Raw genomic sequence first — 21,730 nt, forward strand, 5'->3', positions numbered from 1 at the left:
AAAGGCGGGTGGACAAACAAAAACCACAAATTCTGACAAACTCCAAGCCTTGATTAGGCAAGAATGGGCGGCCATCAGTCAGTATGTGGGACAGACTTACACGATTAACGACAGTTGTTCCAAAGTGCCGATTGTCATTTCATTTGGTTGATTGAAAGCATGCCAGGATGAATTGCAGAGGTCTTCAAAAAGAAGGGTCAACACTGCATATATTGACTCTTTGCATAAACTTAATGTAATTGTCAATAAAAGCATTTGACACTTATGAAATGCTTGTAACTTTACTTTAGTATACCATAGCAACATCTAACAAAAAGATCTAAAAACACTGAAGCAGCAAAGTTTGTGAAAACCAATACTTGTGTCATTCTCCTTATCTGTGTGGAGTTTGCATGTTTTCTCTGTGTTTGCATGAGTTTCCTCCGGGTTCTCCGGTTTCCTCCCACACTCCAATAACATACTGGTAGGTTAATTGGCTACTATCAAATTAACCTTAGTCTCTCTCTCTGTCTCTATCTGTGTGTGTGAGTATGTTAGGGAATTTAGACTGTAAGCTCCAATGGGGCAAGGACTGATGTAAATGAGTTCTCTGTACAGTGCTGCAAAATTAATGGCACTATATAAATAGCTGATGATGATGATGATGATGATTTTCAAACCTTTTGGCCATGACTGTAAGTAGTGGCAGGACTTACATTAATATTTTGTCAAAGAGGTATTTATACACCAGCATTTTTAAACCAAAATTATTGCTTTACCCACTATTAATAATTTATTCTACAGCAAATATTATTATAATATAATCATTTAAATTTGTGAATTTATGTCACACAAGTTCAGTATTTGAAATTGTGCCTTTATTTAGTTTTAATTCATTTAACACAACCTTTATGGGGATGTTTATGAACTTATAATCTTTCAAATGTGTACATAACAGTGAGGACTTTGTCAATAGATACATACAGAATTTCACCCCAATGATTGGTAATTCCCAACATCAATCTCTGTAAATGCAGTAATACATTCCACTATCTATGGCAGGTACAGCAGGAACAGCAAATCTGCTATGATGATGTAAAGTTGATCTGAAAATGCTTTAGTCATACATTATATACTAACATATTCACATACTCATATATCATATATGCAATAGCATGCCAGGTAAGAGGCAGACAGAAACTATTTCAGCAATAACAGGTGATCTTCACAAATAGCCATATAAGTATGGCAGACAGCAATTAAACAGTAGTCAAATGGAGGCTGGGTCAGATGCACAAAGAAACAGGTATCTGCAAACTAGCCAGATATACTCAATAATCTGGGTAAGTGGCTTTGCATTGACGGGAACTTATAGCCACAGGTAGGCGCCTCAGCACCTGCATGATATCACTACTCATCAAGATACCTCAATTTCATTATATTGAACTCCACCTAAATTTCCTTTGCCACAGTCCAGCTGCAAATCTACCAAATGTATTTGAATTATAAATCCTCATACAGTGCTTTGGAGCCCCAGTCCTGACACGTTGTGTGAAAATATCATGACATGTCATATGGGTGGTTTTATCAACACGCGCTTTTTTGGAATCAAAATCTGATAATTACTTTAATTTTTGTTTATAGAAGGTAAAGATTTTGTTCAGCTGGCTCAGACTTGTATTTTTGCATGCATGAGATAAAACCTATTGGATTCCTAGGAATAAAATGGCTAGCTATACAAACTTAGTGTTAAAAGACTTTACATTATTACTTGTATTGGTGCAAATTCTGGGTACAAGAACTTTATTCACTCATTTTTATTTTATAACTATAGAACTAAGTCTACGTCTAGGACCCATCAAGCAAAATAAAGAAACTTATCCTTGTCCTATTCCATACAGAGTTTGCTGTCAGTAACACACCAAGCAGTCATGAAGCTTACACACTGACAACTGAAAGAGATTATGTAGACATAATCTGAATTGTCAGCAGTAGGTGTAGCAGAGGTCTGAGAACCTGACTAAGCGAGACAGGACTCATTATATTTATCACACTATTGTCTTGCAGACTCAGCTTTTCTAGTGCTACTATGTAGAAATGTAGTTGTCCTAACAGGACATTTTCACTAGACCTGACAGTGGATATTCTTCATATTAATTTAAGTGTAATGTAATGTGTTGTAATTAAGTAATAGTTTGAAAAAATGTTACTAGATTGTAGTTTTATTTAAAAAAATGGGAATCGAATATCATCACGTAAAATGAAATTATCCTAGTTTATTTAAAAAAGCAGAAGTTATATAAAAAGTGCATACTTATTCATATATGTTTGGTAAAATTAGGGCTCAAGCCACATAAAGTCTATGTCATTGGGACATTAGCTGCTACTTGTCATAAGTGATCAGTGTGGGATGACCTTTGAGGTCATTTACCAATTAGAATAGGGATAGCGTATTAAAATAATCAGTTAAGTTAATATATGGAATTATAGCTGATACAAAATTAATGATAGAATTCAGCATTGCCTTCCATCTGCTGAATAAAGACATGCAACAAATCTTTACGATAAACTCATGGAAGCTAGCAACTCTTTGTTTAATATTATTGTGGCATAGCTAAAGGGAAAAAAAAAGTTTCTGTGTCTTGGGTTTCGTTTTTAGAAAAAATTGCACAATGAAGATATAAGCTTCAGTCCCTGGCATTGTAAACAACTAATGTCCCCTGTCAAATGTGAGTCAAAGGCCTGAGCTCTGTAGGTGGGATTAAGGGTGGGTGGCATCAGAACATGATGTTCTGATGTATCTCTCTAGTCAGTGAATTTAGTCATTTGCATGTGTATCCCTATCTATATGAAATACCAAATAAGACTCTTACTTTTGATGAAACGATAGAATCCATGGATGCTTTTACCCTCCATTACACAATAGCCGAATGACAAAACAAATGATATTTGTGGCAGAGACTTATTTCCTGTATGCAATAGAGCACTGTGACTTTGAAAGGGAACATCATGACAGGTCCAAATCAGCACAAGCTGAGGGTACAAAACTAACAGAACTATCGAGGATAATGGATCCACACACACATAAATATAGGGATATTAGAATTTAGACAGAGAAGCTAGAAATAAATAGTTCATATAAAATCACAAGGCCTTATATATGTCAAATGCATGAAACTTAGAGGAGGAAGCCCAGTTTTGTATATATTTTGGATGTCAAGTTGTCTATATGCAAAGAAAATGTGAGGATCAGGCTTTAAACCGTTGATCAGGTGCAATAGACTTTGCAAGTATAGCTTTGTCCACAGTAACAAAGATGTTGTTTTATTGGAGTTCAAAAGGTTTGTTCTGAATTTTCCATTGTTCCACTTGAGAAAAATCAGATTGAAGTACCTTATTACGGTCAGAGGATTTCGAGCTGTACACATATAAGATTGTGTCATCAGTGTAATGTAACCGGATTGACTAGGGAGTTAAATCTGGTAAAAGCCTTTCAGTCAGTACTGTATGTTTGGGTTCCAGTTAATTTTCTACAGCCTGCAAACTTAAACATTAAACATAAAAATGCTTTAATTGACAGCATAAAGAATCAGAAAAAACAACTAGCCCCTATTCAGTCCACTGCCTCACTTTTTGAACCCTATGTAGCCAATCACTATATCAAACAGACTTAGGGCTGCAGTCTTTAAAGAGAGCAAGGCAAAAAAAAGAAGTAAATTTAATCCTGGACAAAGGTTGTTACAATGCAAGGGATGCAAATTAGTTTATTATTTTGTATACAAGTTAAATATTGTCTAATTATTCATGTAGCACCCAAATACTTGATAGCTTTATTTTTACACTAAAATATACAGTTGATCTAGGACATGCCCTACCCCAACTTAAATCTGTCCCCACATTTTGAGCTTGAGTCACTAAGGAGAGCAATGCAAAAAAAAGGAGTAACCTTGCAACTTGGCAAAACCATGTTGTATTGGAGGGGGAGGTAATTTTGAAATGTGGGGAGAGATTTATAGTTGCAGTAGGGCATATCCTAAATCAACTTTAAATTTCAGTGTAAAAATAAAGTTAGCAAGTATTTGTGTGTTACATGACAAAAAAAGCCAGTATTTTCGTTATGTGCAAAATAATAAACTAATTTGCACCCCTTGCATTGTAACATGGTTTGTCCAGTATCAAATTTAATACTTTTTCTGCCATGCTCTCCTTAATGACTCAGGCCCTTTAAGTTTATCTTCACCTCCAATGCAACATGGTTTTGTCAAGGTGCAAAGTTACTCCTTTTTTTTTGCTTTGCGCTCCTTAATGACTCAGGCCATTTGTCTGCACTCTCTCTGCAGGTCAAACACTGGCCTAAGCCTGGGCACTTTGCTCAGTTCCTCTGAGCTTCTTCCTACTGCTCCACATCCCCTCACTTGGATGTCTCTTCAGCTCTCTCCAGAGATCTGTTTTTGCATGCCTCTCTCTGACCTGTACTGGGTAGCCTGCTGAACCTCGCTCCAGTAGTGCCTCCTGTAAGACACACTGCTCCTGTCACCTGCAGGTCTGTACTCAGCTGTATGAGCCTAATCTGGGCTCTATGCTGGGGCTGCAGACAGGTGTGTAACCACACCTTTTGAATCCTGTGGGAGGATCCTATGTTCCCAGGCCTGAACAGGTGGCTGATCAGCCCCACTAAGCCTGTGACCATCACAGTACATATGTATAGAAGCTAGTTTACAGACTAATGATAAGGATAATTTACAATGTAATGATAAGTCACTATAAATACAGAAAACAGTAATGGTCCCAGAACAGAGCTTTGAGGGACCAAACAGAACATTGCATCATTCATATTGATACTAGCAGCATCCTGATAGCACTATTAAATTCTTAGTTCTGTGGGATTTAGCATGTGTTGATGAAATTTGTCAGTGTTATAAGTTTTCTAGTTTAAGAATTAAACTACAAATATATACATGAGTGACAGATTCTTTTGGGGGAGCTGCCAGCAATATTGACATTTGAAGGGCTGCCTAGAGGCGGGGGGGGGGGTACAAATTTCCCGGGCTCGGGCCCCACTGGAGACCTGGAGACCCATCTTTTAAAAAAAAATATATTTTTAAAGTACTTTTTTCTTTTTTGCTCGTGGGTGTCGCGAGTGCTGGGGGGATCAGTAGTGGCTAAATCCCCTTCAGCTGGGGTACGTTCAGACGCCAGGTTATGTGACTGCAGCAGTCACATGGTACTCAGTGCGGATGGGCTGATGGATATCTTCCCGTCCTGTGTGCTGTGCAGTGGAGAATAAGGTAAGAAGAAGGTGTGCTGGAGATGGGGGCATGTGTGACTAAAGGTACTGGGCAGAGAGGGGGCATGTGTGACTAAAGGTACTGGGCAGAGAGGGGGCATGTGTGACTAAAGGTACTGGGCAGAGAGGGGGCATGTGTGACTAAAGGTGCTGGGCAAAGAGAGGGCATGTGTGACTAAAGGTGCGGGAGAGGGGGCATGTGTGACTATAGCTGCTGGGCAGAGAGGGGGCATGTGTGACTATAACTGCTGGGCAGCGAAGGGGGCATGTGTGACTATAACTGCTGGGCAGAGAGGGGGCATGTGTGATTAAAGGAAGTGGGCAGAGGGGGGGCAAGTGTGATTAAAGCATGTGGGCAGAAAGGGGAATGTATGATTAAAGCATGTGGGCAGAGAGGTGCATGCGTGATTAAAGCAAGTGAGCAGAGGGGGGCATGTGTGACTAAAGCATGTGGACAGAGGGAGGCACGTGTGATTAAAGCATATGGGCAGAAGGGACATGTGTGAGCAAAGCTGCTGGGCAGAGGGGGCATGTGTGAGTAATGCATTTTTCTGTAGGGTAGTGGCCTGGTGCTTTTCATCTGCTAGATACACCCCCAATGATGCACAGTCGCACCCACAATTGTATGACCATACCCAGTTTTGCAGCAATGCAAATCTTTTACCATACTCAACTATAAGGGGGCCCCAGTGAAGTTGCTGTTCCGGGGCCCTTAATTCCTTTTGGCAGCCCTGGACATTTTGGGGGAGATTCAATTCTCTGAGTTGTTCTTTATAGCAATGTGGGATGCGCACAATTACCGTTACTATGGTAATTGCTGCGCATTATTACTGTTAATACGGTAATTTCAATGCTGATTATTGCTCGCAGCTCTTTGAGCCACGAGCAAAGATCCGTGTTAAAATTACCGTAGTAACGGTAATAATTGAATCTGCCCCTTGGAGAGAGGATTTGCTTTAACATCACCTGTCAGAGCAAGGAGCAGAATGAAAGAATTGTAAATGATGGTTTGTTCCTTGTGACTGAGGCATAATTATCACATCTCTTGGACATATGGACAGATGGCTGATTTGTTTTTAGCAGCCACCACCAATATTTATTAGATGTTGCAAAGCCTTTAAATGAACCAGGGTGAATGAACCCATGCCTCCTATATAAAATATACTCCTTTTTTTTTTTTACTTTATCTGTCTCTTTAAAAGCATCCTGAAAATCATGCTCCCACTCACCACTAACCCATCCCCTGCAGCCAAGCATAACCCTCCCTTCTGTCAGAATGGTGCCTGTAACTCTTGCCTCTGGATTTCCTTCCAACATGATTGTTTGGGCCTGGTCTTATATTCAAGACATTACTTATGACACTCCTTTACCAGCACAGAAGTGCCCTGAATAACAAAGTGGGATAGAGTAACAAGGACAAGAATAAAAATAAAAATGAAAGTTGAAGACCATAGGAAGCATTTTGATTGGTGACATTGTGGAAATAGGCAAGTTTGTCGGGAAAAGTTGGGTAATGCAATGAACTAGGGAAGTGATTATATTTCATATTTGGCTTAGATCACACATCTTTTACGTGAATGAGCACATTTGCTGCTGTCCTATTGGTTGCCTCCCTAAAGTCCAGCACAATTAATATCCTGCCTTCTAGATGAGAATCTATTTCACAAATATAGACTTCTCATGTATTATATAGAACTTACTGGTTTACCGCTGACAAATGCATAGAAGCAATATATGCCTCTGGGTTGTTATAGAGCTATAAATAGTTTATGAGCCCATAAAAATATAAAATTACCTTTTCTTATTTGCTTAGAAGTACTAAATTTTACATAAATGAAACCCTTATATTAATTACTTTTAATAACTACCATTTACTCAAAATAAAAAGAGTCAACAATAACCATTATTACAAGAACCAAATAATTTTGCTTACTATAGCATCCCAGAGAGATTTTACAGGTGTCTGTGGAAATGCTGAGGGAATTGAAAACCAGACACATGCAGACAAATGTTAAACTGGTGGTTTTCTATATTTAGGAGATGTAAGAGGATGTTACACAACACAGAACAATGTCTCTTGGAGAATTCAGCAAACCAAAGAAGAGTATAAGCAATATAACCTAAAATTGCAGCTGTGTCATATAACTTTTATTAAAATACACTTATTTTTTGATCTAGTTTATTCAACTGCATTGCAACAAGCAGAGGATATATTAAGAAAAAAGTGAATTGAAAAGATTACACTGAGCCCAATAATTTTTGAAGGCATCTTACATACGTGGAACAAACATGGATGTGCCTTATGGTGTGATATACTGTAGTATGCCTTAGAGCAGTGGTTTCCAAACTGTGTGCCGCGGCTTCCTGGAGTGCCGCGGTGATCTCACAGGGGTGCCACAGCCAGGGCCAGTGGTAAGCAAGGCAGGGGACTACTTAATAATTATTTTGGCTTTGGGGTGCCTTGAAAAAATGTATGGACTGCCTCAAACTGAGAAAGTTTGGGATCCACTTAGACGTAATATAAGACAAAGATACATGCTCAGCTTTTGATATTGTCACTCACAAACACTCTAGAAATAGCATGCATGGTATAGCAACATGGTTATACTAAAAATTACCAAATCACCAAATTAGACATTATATTCATTTTCAAAACAATACACTTTTAAAGGCAGATCCAACAACAGGGTATCTGTTAAACACTGACAATTATACAACAATAGCAAAAGGGAAATGTTAAACACACGGACAATCCAAATAAATGATTGCATTAAATTATACAATAAATCAAAGCATTACAATTATATAAAAACAAATATCCATGAAGCATGTAACATGTCTAACATTAAAAGGTATGGAAAAAACTGTACATGTTGAAGATAGGTTTGTGAGAAATCTAAGCCAAAATTAATTTATGTATTTGCATTAATTCACTGCAATATTGTGACCTGAGAGAGTTCTTAATGGACAAACTGAGAATGTTCAGCTAAAGAGTTCTACACAGAACTGAGCAAAGTGACCACAGAATAGTTACAACTGAAAAGCATGTTATAGTAATTTGCTTTCATATAGTTTCTACTAAAAGTGAGAAGAGTTAATAACACTGATGGCTAACCAATATTTTATACCAACAGTGTCTAAAATTAGGGTTGAAGTATCTGTATAAGATTGTAATTGAATTATAGACAAAGCATATTACTCTGTGGAGTTAACTTTTTGATTGTGATCTTTGCTGGACATGGTATGCTTTAGTCATTGGTTCTGTTATATTCAATATTTTATGGTTGAAAGAGATGATAAGGTTGTTTCTCTGACATATTTGGAAGTTACAATATGTAGATAACAGCAGGAGCTACTTGTAAAAACATAAAACATAATCAACATCAAATCACATGAAAATATGTCCTATACTTCTGACATCTGTAACTTTTTCTAATAAGACTGAAATCAGGGACAATTCACTGAGAGGCCCCCTTTAACATAGCACCTTTTTTATGTTTTCCATGAGGCCCTCTGAGGGCAGAGAGTTGGGAATATAGAAAGGAGAAGGTGAGTTGTTTCTAGTCTCCCGAGTCTACAAAGGCTTCATTTTACTAGACCTTCACCAACTTACAATGCAGAACATGCCTGATACATCAGTTTTGTAACAATAAAGCATTGCATGCCCTCATAACCTCTGCTACCCGTCACTTATGTTGTGTGTTGAGCTACTCCTGACAGAAGGAGAGGTATATCTTACCTAGGGCTCCATGCGGTCTTACTCTGACTGCGACTGGTAGCTATCAGATATAACCATCACTGTTAAACTCTATGAATATATCTAATATATTTATTTTTATTTAGCCAAGTTGGCAAAATATAGCAACATATAAATCTTGTACCTGCTCCACTGTTACTTCCCACTGCTCTTGGGACATCATTGATAGACCTAGGACCTCATTTAGAGTCGGATGCAATTTATACTGAAATCGTAAGTGTAAATTACATCCCGCAATTTACACCGTATTTAGAGTTTCAAGGATCCTTAGATCCGTGTGACTTAGAATACTGTGAAAATTGCACAAACACACCTCTTCATCCGCCTTATGAGCCGGTGTGCAAGTGTTTCATGCACAGCGCCCTGTAAAGCAGATACATTAAAAAAAAAATTACAAAAAAATACAAATTGTTCTTTTCTCTCCCCAAAACAGCAGAAGGGTTGGTTATGTTGGGGTGCGCATCTTTTTTTTTAAATTAAATTATTTTTACGTTGTTTTTTTAATACATCAAAGTCTCTTGCACCAGCTGAAAGCACCCGCAAAAGATACATCTGCTAGAGACCTATTTGCAGTTGCTTTCAACTCAAAATAGCATGTAAAGTGCATGAACACATCTTTGCATTGCTAGACTCGCCCACTACCTCCCCCATTCCACCTCTCTATGCGCAGAGAGGTGAAACGGGGAGATCCGTCTCAGTTGGAGTGCAAACTGAGATGGATCTTTGGCCAAAAGTGTTTTTTGCGCTCAACAGAGGGACTTGCATCCGACTTTAAATGAGGCTCTTAAAGCAGACCTACCACATACACACTTTAACCAACAAACACCTGCTCAAGACTTTTTTACTTTAAGCATGCATGTCAAACCTATATAATGTAAAAAATACAGTGCATAGGAATGGTGGCTGCACACCTAGAACTGGAATCTCAATGGCAGCTCTAGATAGACAAACTCAGAGAGACAACTAGCAAATATTACAACAACTGGTCACCGCATGATGTCGCATGGGCCCCCTCCAACAGGAAAGTGAGCTACTAGGTCTAAAAACACCCAGATAATAATAGATCTCATAATATAAATTAATATAAATTTAAGTATTTGTTTCAGCTTGCATTGTAACTATTATATGACCTTAAGTTAGAGCAAACATACAGATGCTACAAGATGAAAAATATATTTATAGTGTCCCCAAATATCTGTTTTATCCTACTGGGGTGTAGTGTGATAGAAAATAATACAGATAGAAAGAAGTTAGTAAGTTAGTTAAAATTATATATCTTTGCACAGCCTAGTAGTGCTGGTAATAGTAAATTCATGGGTAGCCCATGCTTCCCCCCCCCCCACCCCCCAATTTTGGGAGTACCAGCCTAGGCTGGTAGCACTAGGGTTGATTAAATTGTTTTGGGATGAGGAGGCATGCTTTGTTTTTTATTTATTTAATTATTTGTTTTCTTTTTTTAATACATCAAGGTCTGTGCTGAGGGTCATCAGCATCAGCACAGATCTTGCACTAGGAGAAAGCACCCGCAACAGGTACATCTCCTAGAGACCCATCTGCTTCCAACTCAGTGTAGCACGTAAAGAGCGTGAACACGCCTTCACATTGCTAGGCTCGCCCACTACCTCCCCCTTCCGCCTCACTAAGCATAGAGAAGTGCAAGGAGGAGATCTGACTCAGTCAAGGAGCAGCACGTTAGACTGCATCTGACTCTACATAAGGGCCCTAACTGATCAATTAATTTGTTTTATTAGTCCATAGCCAATTAAAATATAGGAATTCACTTGGAAATACAATGCCCTTAAACTACTCTAACCTGCTCTAACAAAATAGTTTTCAATATAAAACATATGGGAAGTAATTACAATTTGTTACAAGTAAGCATAACGAAACAGATACATCTTCTAAACAGTGAGTGGGTGTCTTTAACACATTATGTATGATAATTAAGAAAAAATTTAAAGGTAATATAACATTCTAAAGTTTGTAAAAATATTTTTTGCCATGCACAAATTAACAGAATAAATTGTCATCACTTTTACCCAAAGCTTAAATTATGGAGCAAGTAAAGGTTTGGTAAATATAACAAGGAATGAGCATTGTGATATAATAACACTTTCTTTCTAACCAATTATTATTTACTATTATTTATTTATATAGCCCCAATCATAATACACAGCACTTTCCAAAGGATTGTAGTCATTTACATCAGTCCCTGCCTCAGTGGAGCTTCCATTCTAAGTTCCCTACCACACACGCCACACATACACACACTACAGAGCCAGGTAACCTGCCAGTATGTTTTCGGACTGTGGCAGGACACCGGGGCACTTGGAGGAACTTATGTCACCACGGGTGTAAATTATACAAACTCCACACACATAGGGCCCTGGTTGGAATCAAACTCATGACCCCAGCACTAAATTGGTGAAATATTTATATCAGTTAATTCCTTTAAATCATTAAAATGATAAAAGAAAACAAAAAAAATAAAGCCTGTGATTCTTTAAAACAAAGTGATGCTTGCGCTTTATCACATTACATTCTTGAGATGAAGATTTTTCAACAAATAAATTAAAAATGTAAGAAATTAGGAGAGATTTGAGTGGATCTCAAACATTCTTATTTCGAGGTACCCTTAGGGTCTCCATAATTTTTAAAGGCACCCCTAAGCCAAAATAATTACCCAGCAGCCCCCCGCCTTGCTTACCACTGACCCTGGCCGTGGCACCCCTGTGAGATCAGCACGACACTCCAGGGAGCTGCGACTCACATTTTGGGAACCATTGGCCTAGCCATAAAGGGGTAATGTCATGACATATTTTTTTAGTTATGTACTTAAATGTAGGTTAGTTCCTTGTAGTCAATGTTACAAACATAAAATGTCAACATTTTCTCTGATTTATAGATTTATTATTTCTATGTACCAAAATCCACAGCAATTAGGTATATCTTAGTGATAGATCTTGCTCTATTAATTTAATTAGCCTGGCTCACACTACCAGGGCTATGGACAAAACTAGCATCTACTATAGAAAAAAGACAAACCCCTAAGACTGATGAAGAAGACAGCAGTAAAACAGTGAAATGGTTTGTGCAAACAATGGTTATCCTAAAAATGTTAACTTAAATTATCAAGTAGCACATAACTGCTGAGTTTTAACATAATTTTAAATGATATCTGATTGTGTTGATAGTGTCCCTTTAAGGTTAGATTTCTTTTCAATAGCAACTTGTTACTATTAAGCAATCAACATTTTTAAGGTGTCTTTTTAATCTGCATGTTCAAGGTCCCTAGTTTTCAAGTGGGCAGAGATAGAGAGTGGAACATGTTCCAATAATATAATCACAATGTTCAGTACTAGCATAGATTATTTTAGGAGATGAGCATGCTGTGGGAGGCAGTTACCTGTGTGTTTGTGTGAGTACCTTAGTGCCTAGGGCTGTACGTGACAGGGGAAATGGCACGATGTGAGGACATGAATGGAGGCTAGTGGAAAGTCACAAACTCAGAGTTAGATACGAGAAGAGGGTTCCCCAAACAGTGCAGACTAGAGTAGTGATGCAATCAACCTGGGATAAGGAAACTGGGGTGTCAAATTTACCTCCATAGGAAACTAAGCTTATACATCCACATTGTTATACCAGTTAATAGTATTAGATTATAAAAAAAGTGCTAAAGAAAAAACACCAAATGTTCCATATTTTTAGCACAAAAACAATCTTACTCCGTGGTATTACAGTGGAAATAACTTGCACTTTTATAATGAGGATCTTTGTGTTACTAAAAATACCTTTTTACATCACAAAATAATTTATAAAATTTGAATGTTCTTATTTCTACATTTATAATCATATACTTAGCAACACATTTAATCTTTATTAGAAGGCTTAATTTTTTCATGTTTCTTTCAAAGTCCTTAATAGGCAAAATGTAAAGTAATAGTAAAAATGTCAACTGACTAGCTGTAAATAGCTAACTAGTACCAAGCGATGACAAAATGAACTTCATTTATATGCAAAATATTTCCTGTGGATTACTTATGCATGTTAATGTATGTTAGGGGAATTATAAATAGACTGTGTAATTGGGGCACAGCAGAGAGAGAAATATGTGTTGTAAATCAAGAATTACTACTGATGATCATTAAGGGTATATTAAAAAATGCTTACACATGGAGCACTTGAGAGGAATTTATTAGTCCAAGTTTACAATTAACCATCGAAAAGCCTACTGGACTAAAGATGCAAGACTCAATTGACAATACAGTTTATGTTGCATCTACTATTCCTGTCGTGGTTAAATTAAAGGAATGTGACATCTACGAGAAACAGAGCTATTTGAAGTAACTGTCAGTCTTTACAATCAAAGGATGGCCTCGTTGTATCCAATTAGATCCTTTATCATGCTTAGTAAGATTATAAAGTCCCACTGAGTTCAAACATTGTCCCTATTGAACTGCAACCTCCAGAGGACTGTGTGGTTGGTACCTCCATCGCTAGGACTGAACTGAGACATTTCCTATCTTAAGTTGTGAAAAATGCCTCATTTAACTGACTGTTCATACTATGAGGTAAGGAGTATAGATGTTCTTGGTATATATATATATATATATATATATATATATATATATATATATATATATTAAATGCTGTTTCATTATGTGATCACATAAGTACATAAAAGCAAATTTGTGACTATGGACTACATTTGGTGGCTTTTGTAGAGATAACACTGGATATGTGTACAAAGTAGACCTTACTGTAATATTACTTCTGTTTCTTCTACAATATCTTTTATTTTAGCTTTTTTCATTTATATTATTTATTAATATTTTATTTTCCATGGATCATTTTGATGTTGACTACATATGCTATTCAGTATACTGCAATTGTTTTACCATGTGCAGTGCTCAACTGGCATGATCCACATTCTATTGTAAACATATATATATATATATATATATATTTATATATATATAGATTAAACAAAATAAAAAATAAACCTCATGTCACCTGTTTACTAAACAGGCATTTTTTTATTTATTTATTACCTGGTAGTATATACTGTATGCAAAACTTTCCTAATTATTTAGACTTTATCCATGTATACTTTTTATTTTCAAAGTATCTTATAATTAATGGTTACTGGTATTCAATAATAAATATAATAGAAGCAGTTATACATAATGATGCTAAAAATTTGATATCTATGCTTTGTAAAATATTTTATAGCTTATAAACATCTCTATCATCCCGGTAAAATATACACAATACAGTTTGCTGATTATATGCAATCATATAGAACAATCCATGGCTGATCCCATCTTTTTATATAATATAATAATGTGGTAAATGTTTGTAAGGGCTTGTGTATCTTTACTGAACACTGTAAATATATTTTATTTATCTATTAATTTGTATTGCAGGTTCAAGCACACCTGGAAAATCCAACAAAGTACCATCTGCAACAATCACAAAGACAGCAAGTAAAACAGTACTTAACACTTGGAACCAAATTTTCAACGCAGCCTCTTTCATATTCACACTCACACACTGCCCAGCCTGTAGGAGTTACCCCACCACTAAGGAATGGACATATGTCTCCTGCCGCAGAAAATTGCACAGCAAATAACACTGTGACAAAGCTATTAACATTGGGAAACGGACACAAAAATGAGGTATTGTGTCTATAATTAATTATTAAATTGACTAAACTAATTAATAAGGTCATACAATCTTATTTGTGGCATTATATAAAATACAACTGAAACGACATATGTTTTACAATCAGCACTGTACGCTGTATTGTTCCTAATTGACTCTCGTTTAGAATGTTTAGGACTTCTAGGGAGTTATTTTTTATCAGTGTAAAGGGAACTGTGATTTGTTAAAATATAAGATAGTTTTCTTACTTGTCATTTAGAAAAAGACTGTTTATTTTTGTACAAAACAGAATAAATATATTAAGTTTATATTGAGGTGCAATTGAATGTCTGTCCAGCTTGAGTAAAACAAATCTGAAGGCAGACTCTGCACTGCATTAATAGGCATCTAGAAAAACTGTATGTAGAGATGTGTTGTAGATTTCCACAGTCCCCACTGACACCCTCTATCCGGTACATTTTTCCCCATGCTTAGGTACTTCCAGAACTACCATCTAATATGAGGGAGATATCATCATCATCATCATTGCTCCATGGAGTTTGCTCCCAGGTCAGCTTTGTAGCATGTTGTTTAAAATTCTAAACTGTAAAGTTTCAGCAAACGTATTCATAAAGTGATTATATTTTTAAAACTAGCAATGCTGGAAGTTGTGGAGGAACTTAGTGTGAATAGACCTAAGCTATCACCTAATATTTTCATAAATGCAAAATAACATGCACAAGAGTAAAGCTACTGCTACAATGTAGCACATAGCCACACAAATCCTCAATATAATTTTTTTTTTTACTGTAACACAATGTTATAGCTTATTAAGCTGAATGCTGTAGAAAACATCTAGGTTCATGATTGGCTTTTGCTTATTATGTTCCAACATTCTTAGGTTTTGAGATAACAGTGGGCAGAAATAAAATCAGTTAGAAAAATTAAGTTCTAAGGGAGAAAATTGGAGTTTTTGCAGAATTTCTACATATTTAACAAGTCACTAGGCCTTGCACAAAGCTTCCCTATCAAATGGGATCAAGTCAGGACAGGGAAAATGGTTTATTTAGCTTAGTCTATGTAATGTTATTGCATTACAATAACCACTGTATAGGCACTAGAGACATAACAAAAGAGGACCGCATTTTGTCCCCATTACACTATGCATGCTCATGAATTCTGGGTTCTTTGCCTCTCTTTGAGAACACAGATGCACCAGCACAGCCTGTTTAGCAGTTATAGGTTACTGTCTAATTCAGAAGTGCTGTGCAATTATGTCACTGCACAGCAATCTCACGAGAAGTAAAATCCGGAAAGCCGGAATATTTACTAAACAGGCTGCACTGGACTTCTACAGTCACAGTGATTCAGTAGAAGAGGTAAGTGTGGCATGTATAGTGTCTGTGGATAGGGTAGATGTTGTTAATGGGGGACGGGATGCCCTGGTACAGATTATGCAAAGGGAGCCATGGGCCTGTAACTATGCCAATGTAGCCCTAACAAAAGTAAAATAGCTTTATGGACTTAGAAAACATGTGTGGGAAATAAACAATGGTTTTATTTTTTATCATATTTGAGCAAATCTGAACGTTGCAAATACAAAAATTTTAATATGACATGCTATTGATAGTGCACAACGTGTGGGTTGTGACTCAATTTGGTGACCAAAAAGCTGTTTTTATGGCTCCTGGATTGTCAGTTATACAATCAGCTCTGTTAAGAACCACCTCTTTTGGGGTCCTAGAAACGGGAACACTGACACTTGGGGTCCAAGTTAAAAATAGATTGAGCACCACTGGATTATAGTCCAAATTCTCAATATAAAGATCAAATATGGACAATGTGTAATATCTGATTAAAATGTCATTGCACATGGTAATCTCTCCATCAGCTTTTAGGCTATTATGTTTATTTTCTGATTTTTACTAGCCATTTATACCGTATTAGCCGCTTCTCGTGTTTGCAGTATATTATTGTTTGGCTTGCTAAAGTTATATATGTATTCAGTAGGAGGTTGGGATTGACATATTGACATTTACTACATTATAAATTTTTGCTTGTATGAAATGCAAATTTTTAAGGGGCACTCAGAATTTCTAGCCAAAATATTTTTTCATGGTTTGCTTAAGTAAATTTAGACCATAAAACTAAATACACAGTACTTACCTCATGTAAATTGCGAGCAGTGGGGCCAGTCTACCTGACCCATAGAGATGTACACATATTCACAGTAGTGCAAATATCATCATGTCCCTTGTATGACCCACTAAATAGGTGCAGTAATTGCAGGGCCTAATTACTTCACCATTACTAATTATTAATGAATATATTTGAAATACAGCATATATACTATTGTTGTCCTACAAATATACTTCAGCTGTAATATATAAAAACCCTGTAAACAGTTATTGAAATCACGACACAATTATTCACAATTGACAAACATCAATTAAAAAACGAAAAGGTTATGTCCCTCGCATGGTATTCATACCACAATTGTGATTTATCACATAGCATCAAATCAGATATTACGCTTGATCAGTCTAATGTAAGTTAGACTAGTGAAATATATTGTCTAACTGGTTGCAGTGGGTTATATCCTATTCCTATTGTGTCCTATAAATTAAATTGTGAAAGTAAAAAGATAACTTCACAAAGTCCCAATTGAGTGTGTACTCATTCTCTATTGTTGTGTGCATTATAGCATATATGCAAATATATAATTGTCCTTACGAACACTTTTAATATATTATTATTTACAGATGGAAGAAGTTATTGATGACATAATTAGTCTGGAATCAAGTTTCAATGATGACGGGCTGAGCTGCACAGAACCTACATTGCTAATGACAAATAATGTAAGATTTTAATTGTACAGAACAAGATATCAGTTTAAAATGTAATATCATAGTACTAAACTTGCCCTTATATTTTTGAGAAACTGAAACCTGAAAAACTACTTTGTATTTTAGTATTATTATACGGGAGAATAAAATTATATGTACAGTTTATTTGAATACTTTATATGTAATATGAGCTAGTTAATGATTTGTATGTGGTGCTGTTATTCCAGGAATACAATTATTAGGGGCATATTCAATTGTTGAATATGCCTGCGGTGTTAAAAGTATTACCATTATTACGGTAATACTAAGCCGGATTTCAGCTCACAGCTCCCTGGGCCGCGAGCTGAAATCCAGCGAGAAAAGTACAAAAGTAATAATTGTATTTACGCGCACTATTACCGTAAATATACAGTGTTAAGTATAGCTAACATGTGCAAACTTTTCTGCTTATTTATTTTATTATCACCCATACATACATACACATACAAACATATATACAGCACATACTTCCTGGGACACTATTTGTTACCGTCTGCAAAGTGTTTATGTTTGCCCTCTCTTCCATATGCACTGCTGCCCCCTTGTCTTAGCACAGGAACCAGGCTGTTGGTGAAAGACAATTATTTTGGGTCCCAGCCATCTGAAAAGAACTCTGTGTCATATGACAATCCGGGGAATGTTATCACAGGTGGTCCCTGTGGAGCAGGACCTATGGGCCTAGTAGGATGATCCTTTCCCATTGTGCCTCAAGTAAAAGAGCACTGTTAATATGCTCCGGCAAGGGTTTAAATTTTAAAGCATGTTGAAATGTGCTCTTGTAATAAATAAATAAATAAATGCATCAATATAGTATGGTTCGTCTAAAGTGCAGTACAAAGATATTTAATCGAAATAGAGTTTAAAAAACACAGACACAATTCTATGTAATACACATTATTATGAACCATGTATATTATGAGACACATAATAATTATTGTTGCACAATGTATATAATTATATGCAGTGCTGTACACAGAATTTGTCAGGCACAATTTCACAATGTCACTGTCCAATCTAATTGTGGTTCTTTGAACACAGGTAGACAAAGTTACTTGTCACAAAATTTGAAATAGGTTCTCCAGAAAGATTCTCAGTGTCAATCAGCATATTCAACCACAAGCTAGTCCTTGTGAATTTTTTGTATTCCTGTTAGTGTTTTCTCTTTATTAACCTAACAAAATAAAATTGCATTTATTCCAATATACTACATAAAGGCCCTACTCGTCCTGGATAGATTAGCAAAGCAACAAAAAAAACAAAAAAACAATATAAAATTTACAGTGATAGACTAAGAAAATAAAAATAAGAAAGTTATCTTCATATAACTGATGCATGGGTTAAATGTGATATTTTATCTAGTCATGAAGGGGTAAACACTTGAAGACCGGAAGAACTTAAATAGAATGAAATAATACGTAACTCATTAGCCTCTTGTTTTGCATATTTTTAGAAAGCTTAATTTAAAAGGGTAGAAAAAAACATTATTTAATTTTTTGTGTGCATTGTTTATATGGAAATAACATGAGCGGAGATACAAGGAGGTGTTTATATAAGTTGTTTTTGGTGTCCCACAATTATTGATAACAGAACATTAACAATAGCTGTGTTTTACAATAATGTCATGTCTGGACATAATCTGCTTTCCTAGACCTTGGTTAACTGTGAGAAAACAATCTTGTGTAACTTTTCTTCCTTTAATCTAAATTTTGATCTAAAAAGTAAAAGTAAATACCAGCGCACTGAGGTGTGAAGAGTTATCTTGTGTTTCCTACATTGGCATTTAGTTTTAGTATAGATTTCTCTGTATGGACTCCTCTGCAGGCATTACTGTCACCAGAAAAGGCATTTACTATTCATCAGATTTCTACATTAACAGAAACTTTACAAGGTCAATTGCGACAGAGTAACAATAACGGATATTTCCAAATATAGCATAAAATATTTTTTGCCAACTTCCCTAGTCTAGCAGATCCCTGCAGTTTGGGAGTATTCACTTCCACGTGTGCTGCTGCATTGCTATATTTTACTTATCAAATCAGCTGCATTCGGGTTAGATTTACTAAGGACTGTACGGCTTTACTAAAGGGGAAACCACCATTAAAACGGCCAGAATGAACATTTTTAAAAACCAGCACTTTGCAAATCGCTATCCTGATTTTAACAATGATGAACATAGAAACAGCCGGATTTACTAAGCCGGGGTTTGCAAAACCGCAACAAAACTGCCATCTAAACGGCCAAAACAAAAGAGGTGGTTGTGAGAGGGGAGACTGCTCAAACTGCATGCTCATTGAGCTATCTGGCCATTTAGAACATAAGAGGAAGCACTACTGACTTATAGTTGATTAAAGGGCAAAATTTATTTATAATTATGCAAATTGTATTTTTCATTATATTACGGGGACAATGTTATTGTGTTATATTATGGGAGCATATATATATATATATATATATATATATATATATATATATATATATATATATATATAATTATTTTAACTGGGTCAATAATTATTTATGATACACACATGTGGCACTACATAGTGCCCCCATGATATAATAATACAATAATATTGTCCTTTTAATATAATGAAAAATAAAGTTTACCCACATGCGTTAATTATAAATAATTTTTGCCCCTTAATCAATAAATAATGATTGCCCCCATCATTTATATGTCAATAGTGTCTCCTCTTATGTTTTAATTAGCAAAATAGCTCAAACACCATCTTTGAGCTATCAAGCCAATCAGAAGCAGGTATAGAAAAATCTGTCTTTTGCCTTAGCTGTTTTCAATCCGCCACACATCGCTAGGCATTTTACATAGTAAATGTGACGGTTTGGAGTATTAAACCATCAACTATGTGTGGCGATTTAAATCGTTTTAGTAAATTTACCCCTCAGTGTCGGTGCTAGTAAGTAGTAAAATAGAGTTTAGAAAATATTTAGCAAATAGAAAGAACTAATCTGCAATAGCATTCTGGGATAACTAGTATTCTTTAAGCTTATTTCTTTACAGGGCTTCAATGAGAAGTCCTGCAGCATTATAGTAGGGAACTGTAGTTGCCAATTCTCCTGAAATGTCTGGGAAATTACCAGATTAGGGAGAGGCCTCCTGGACTTCCAAGTGAGTAAGCAATTCTCTCACAAGGATGGCCCGTTGGTGAAAATTGCGTCATTAAGTCCCACACACCTCAGGGAACACTGAGGGGGCTGGAGTGTGATGATGCTATTGGCATCATCATACACCTTGCTCTGCCCACTTAATTAATGTCAGTATTAAGTCGCACTGACTTATTATTATACTACTTCACAGAGAGAAAATGTGAAAGTAGCAAAATATGCAGGGAGCCCACATTTTACTGATTATGTTGCCATGCCAGAACTTCTATGACCCAACTTATAAGTACAGTCACACTGTAAAAATTTAGACTATACCAATCAAAGATTTTGTCTAATTTGCACTAGACAGAATAAAACGAATTGCTGATAGGTTGCTTTGGTTCACTGTAAATTTGCATTTAAATAAATGAACCTTTCAGTTCTTAATGTAAGTCTCCGAAATGTTGCAAGAAATCCATCAGAATAGCCATACAGCAGGCCTGGCCAACCAGTGGCTCTCCAGGTGTTGTGAAACTACAAGGCCTAGCATGCTTTGCCTGTAGATAGACAGCCGATAGCTGAAAGGGCATGCTGGGACTTGTAGTTTCACAACACGTTTAGAGCCACAGGTTGGTCAGGTCCGCCATACTGCATTATGCTCCTGTTTCCTTCTGCCAACATGTAATTTAGTAACTAAATATGGATGAACATTACAATGTGTATACCCAAAGATTGATCCTTGTTTCTGTCTGGTAACATTGTTTTCCAGGGCAGGGGGAGAGTGTAGCATACCTGTTTACCTGATCTCAGAATTCTGGGTGACACTTGATTTCTCCTATTTTTACAGTTGTTTTCCCACTGCAATAACATGAGTTGAGTTAGTTATCTGGATTTAAAGGCATTTAACCCCAGCTATTTTAACTGTAAAATTAGTGTGTGCAAAAGGAGCAGTATTGTCCCTCTGTGAAAAGGAGTCAGGTTGGTAGGTACAGAGCCTAGGTGTATATATATATATATATATATATATATATATATATATATATATATACTAATTGAGACCTTAGTGTTCATTTGAAT

General features: G+C 36.2%; 1 protein-coding gene across 4 annotated transcripts in view; it reads left to right on the forward strand.

Annotated features, from left to right (window-relative positions):
- The window catches only part of TFEC (transcription factor EC), a 99,705-nt gene that overhangs the window by 57,827 nt on the left and 20,148 nt on the right, over window positions 1–21,730 (forward strand). For 3 of the 4 annotated variants that reach the window (XM_075208995.1, XM_075208989.1, XM_075208994.1), the window contains exons 2-4: window positions 14,450–14,701; window positions 15,162–15,236; window positions 17,429–17,524. In XM_075208995.1, coding sequence (XP_075065096.1) covers window positions 14,450–14,701; window positions 15,162–15,236; window positions 17,429–17,524 — 423 coding nt within the window. Of the gene's footprint in view, window positions 1–13,421; window positions 13,595–14,449; window positions 14,702–15,161; window positions 15,237–17,428; window positions 17,525–21,730 lie in introns of those variants that run through there. The other variant, XM_075208993.1, reaches the window with a different exon arrangement.

The sequence above is a fragment of the Mixophyes fleayi genome, chromosome 4, assembly GCF_038048845.1.
Source record: "Mixophyes fleayi isolate aMixFle1 chromosome 4, aMixFle1.hap1, whole genome shotgun sequence".
Classification (NCBI taxonomy): domain Eukaryota; kingdom Metazoa; phylum Chordata; class Amphibia; order Anura; family Limnodynastidae; genus Mixophyes; species Mixophyes fleayi.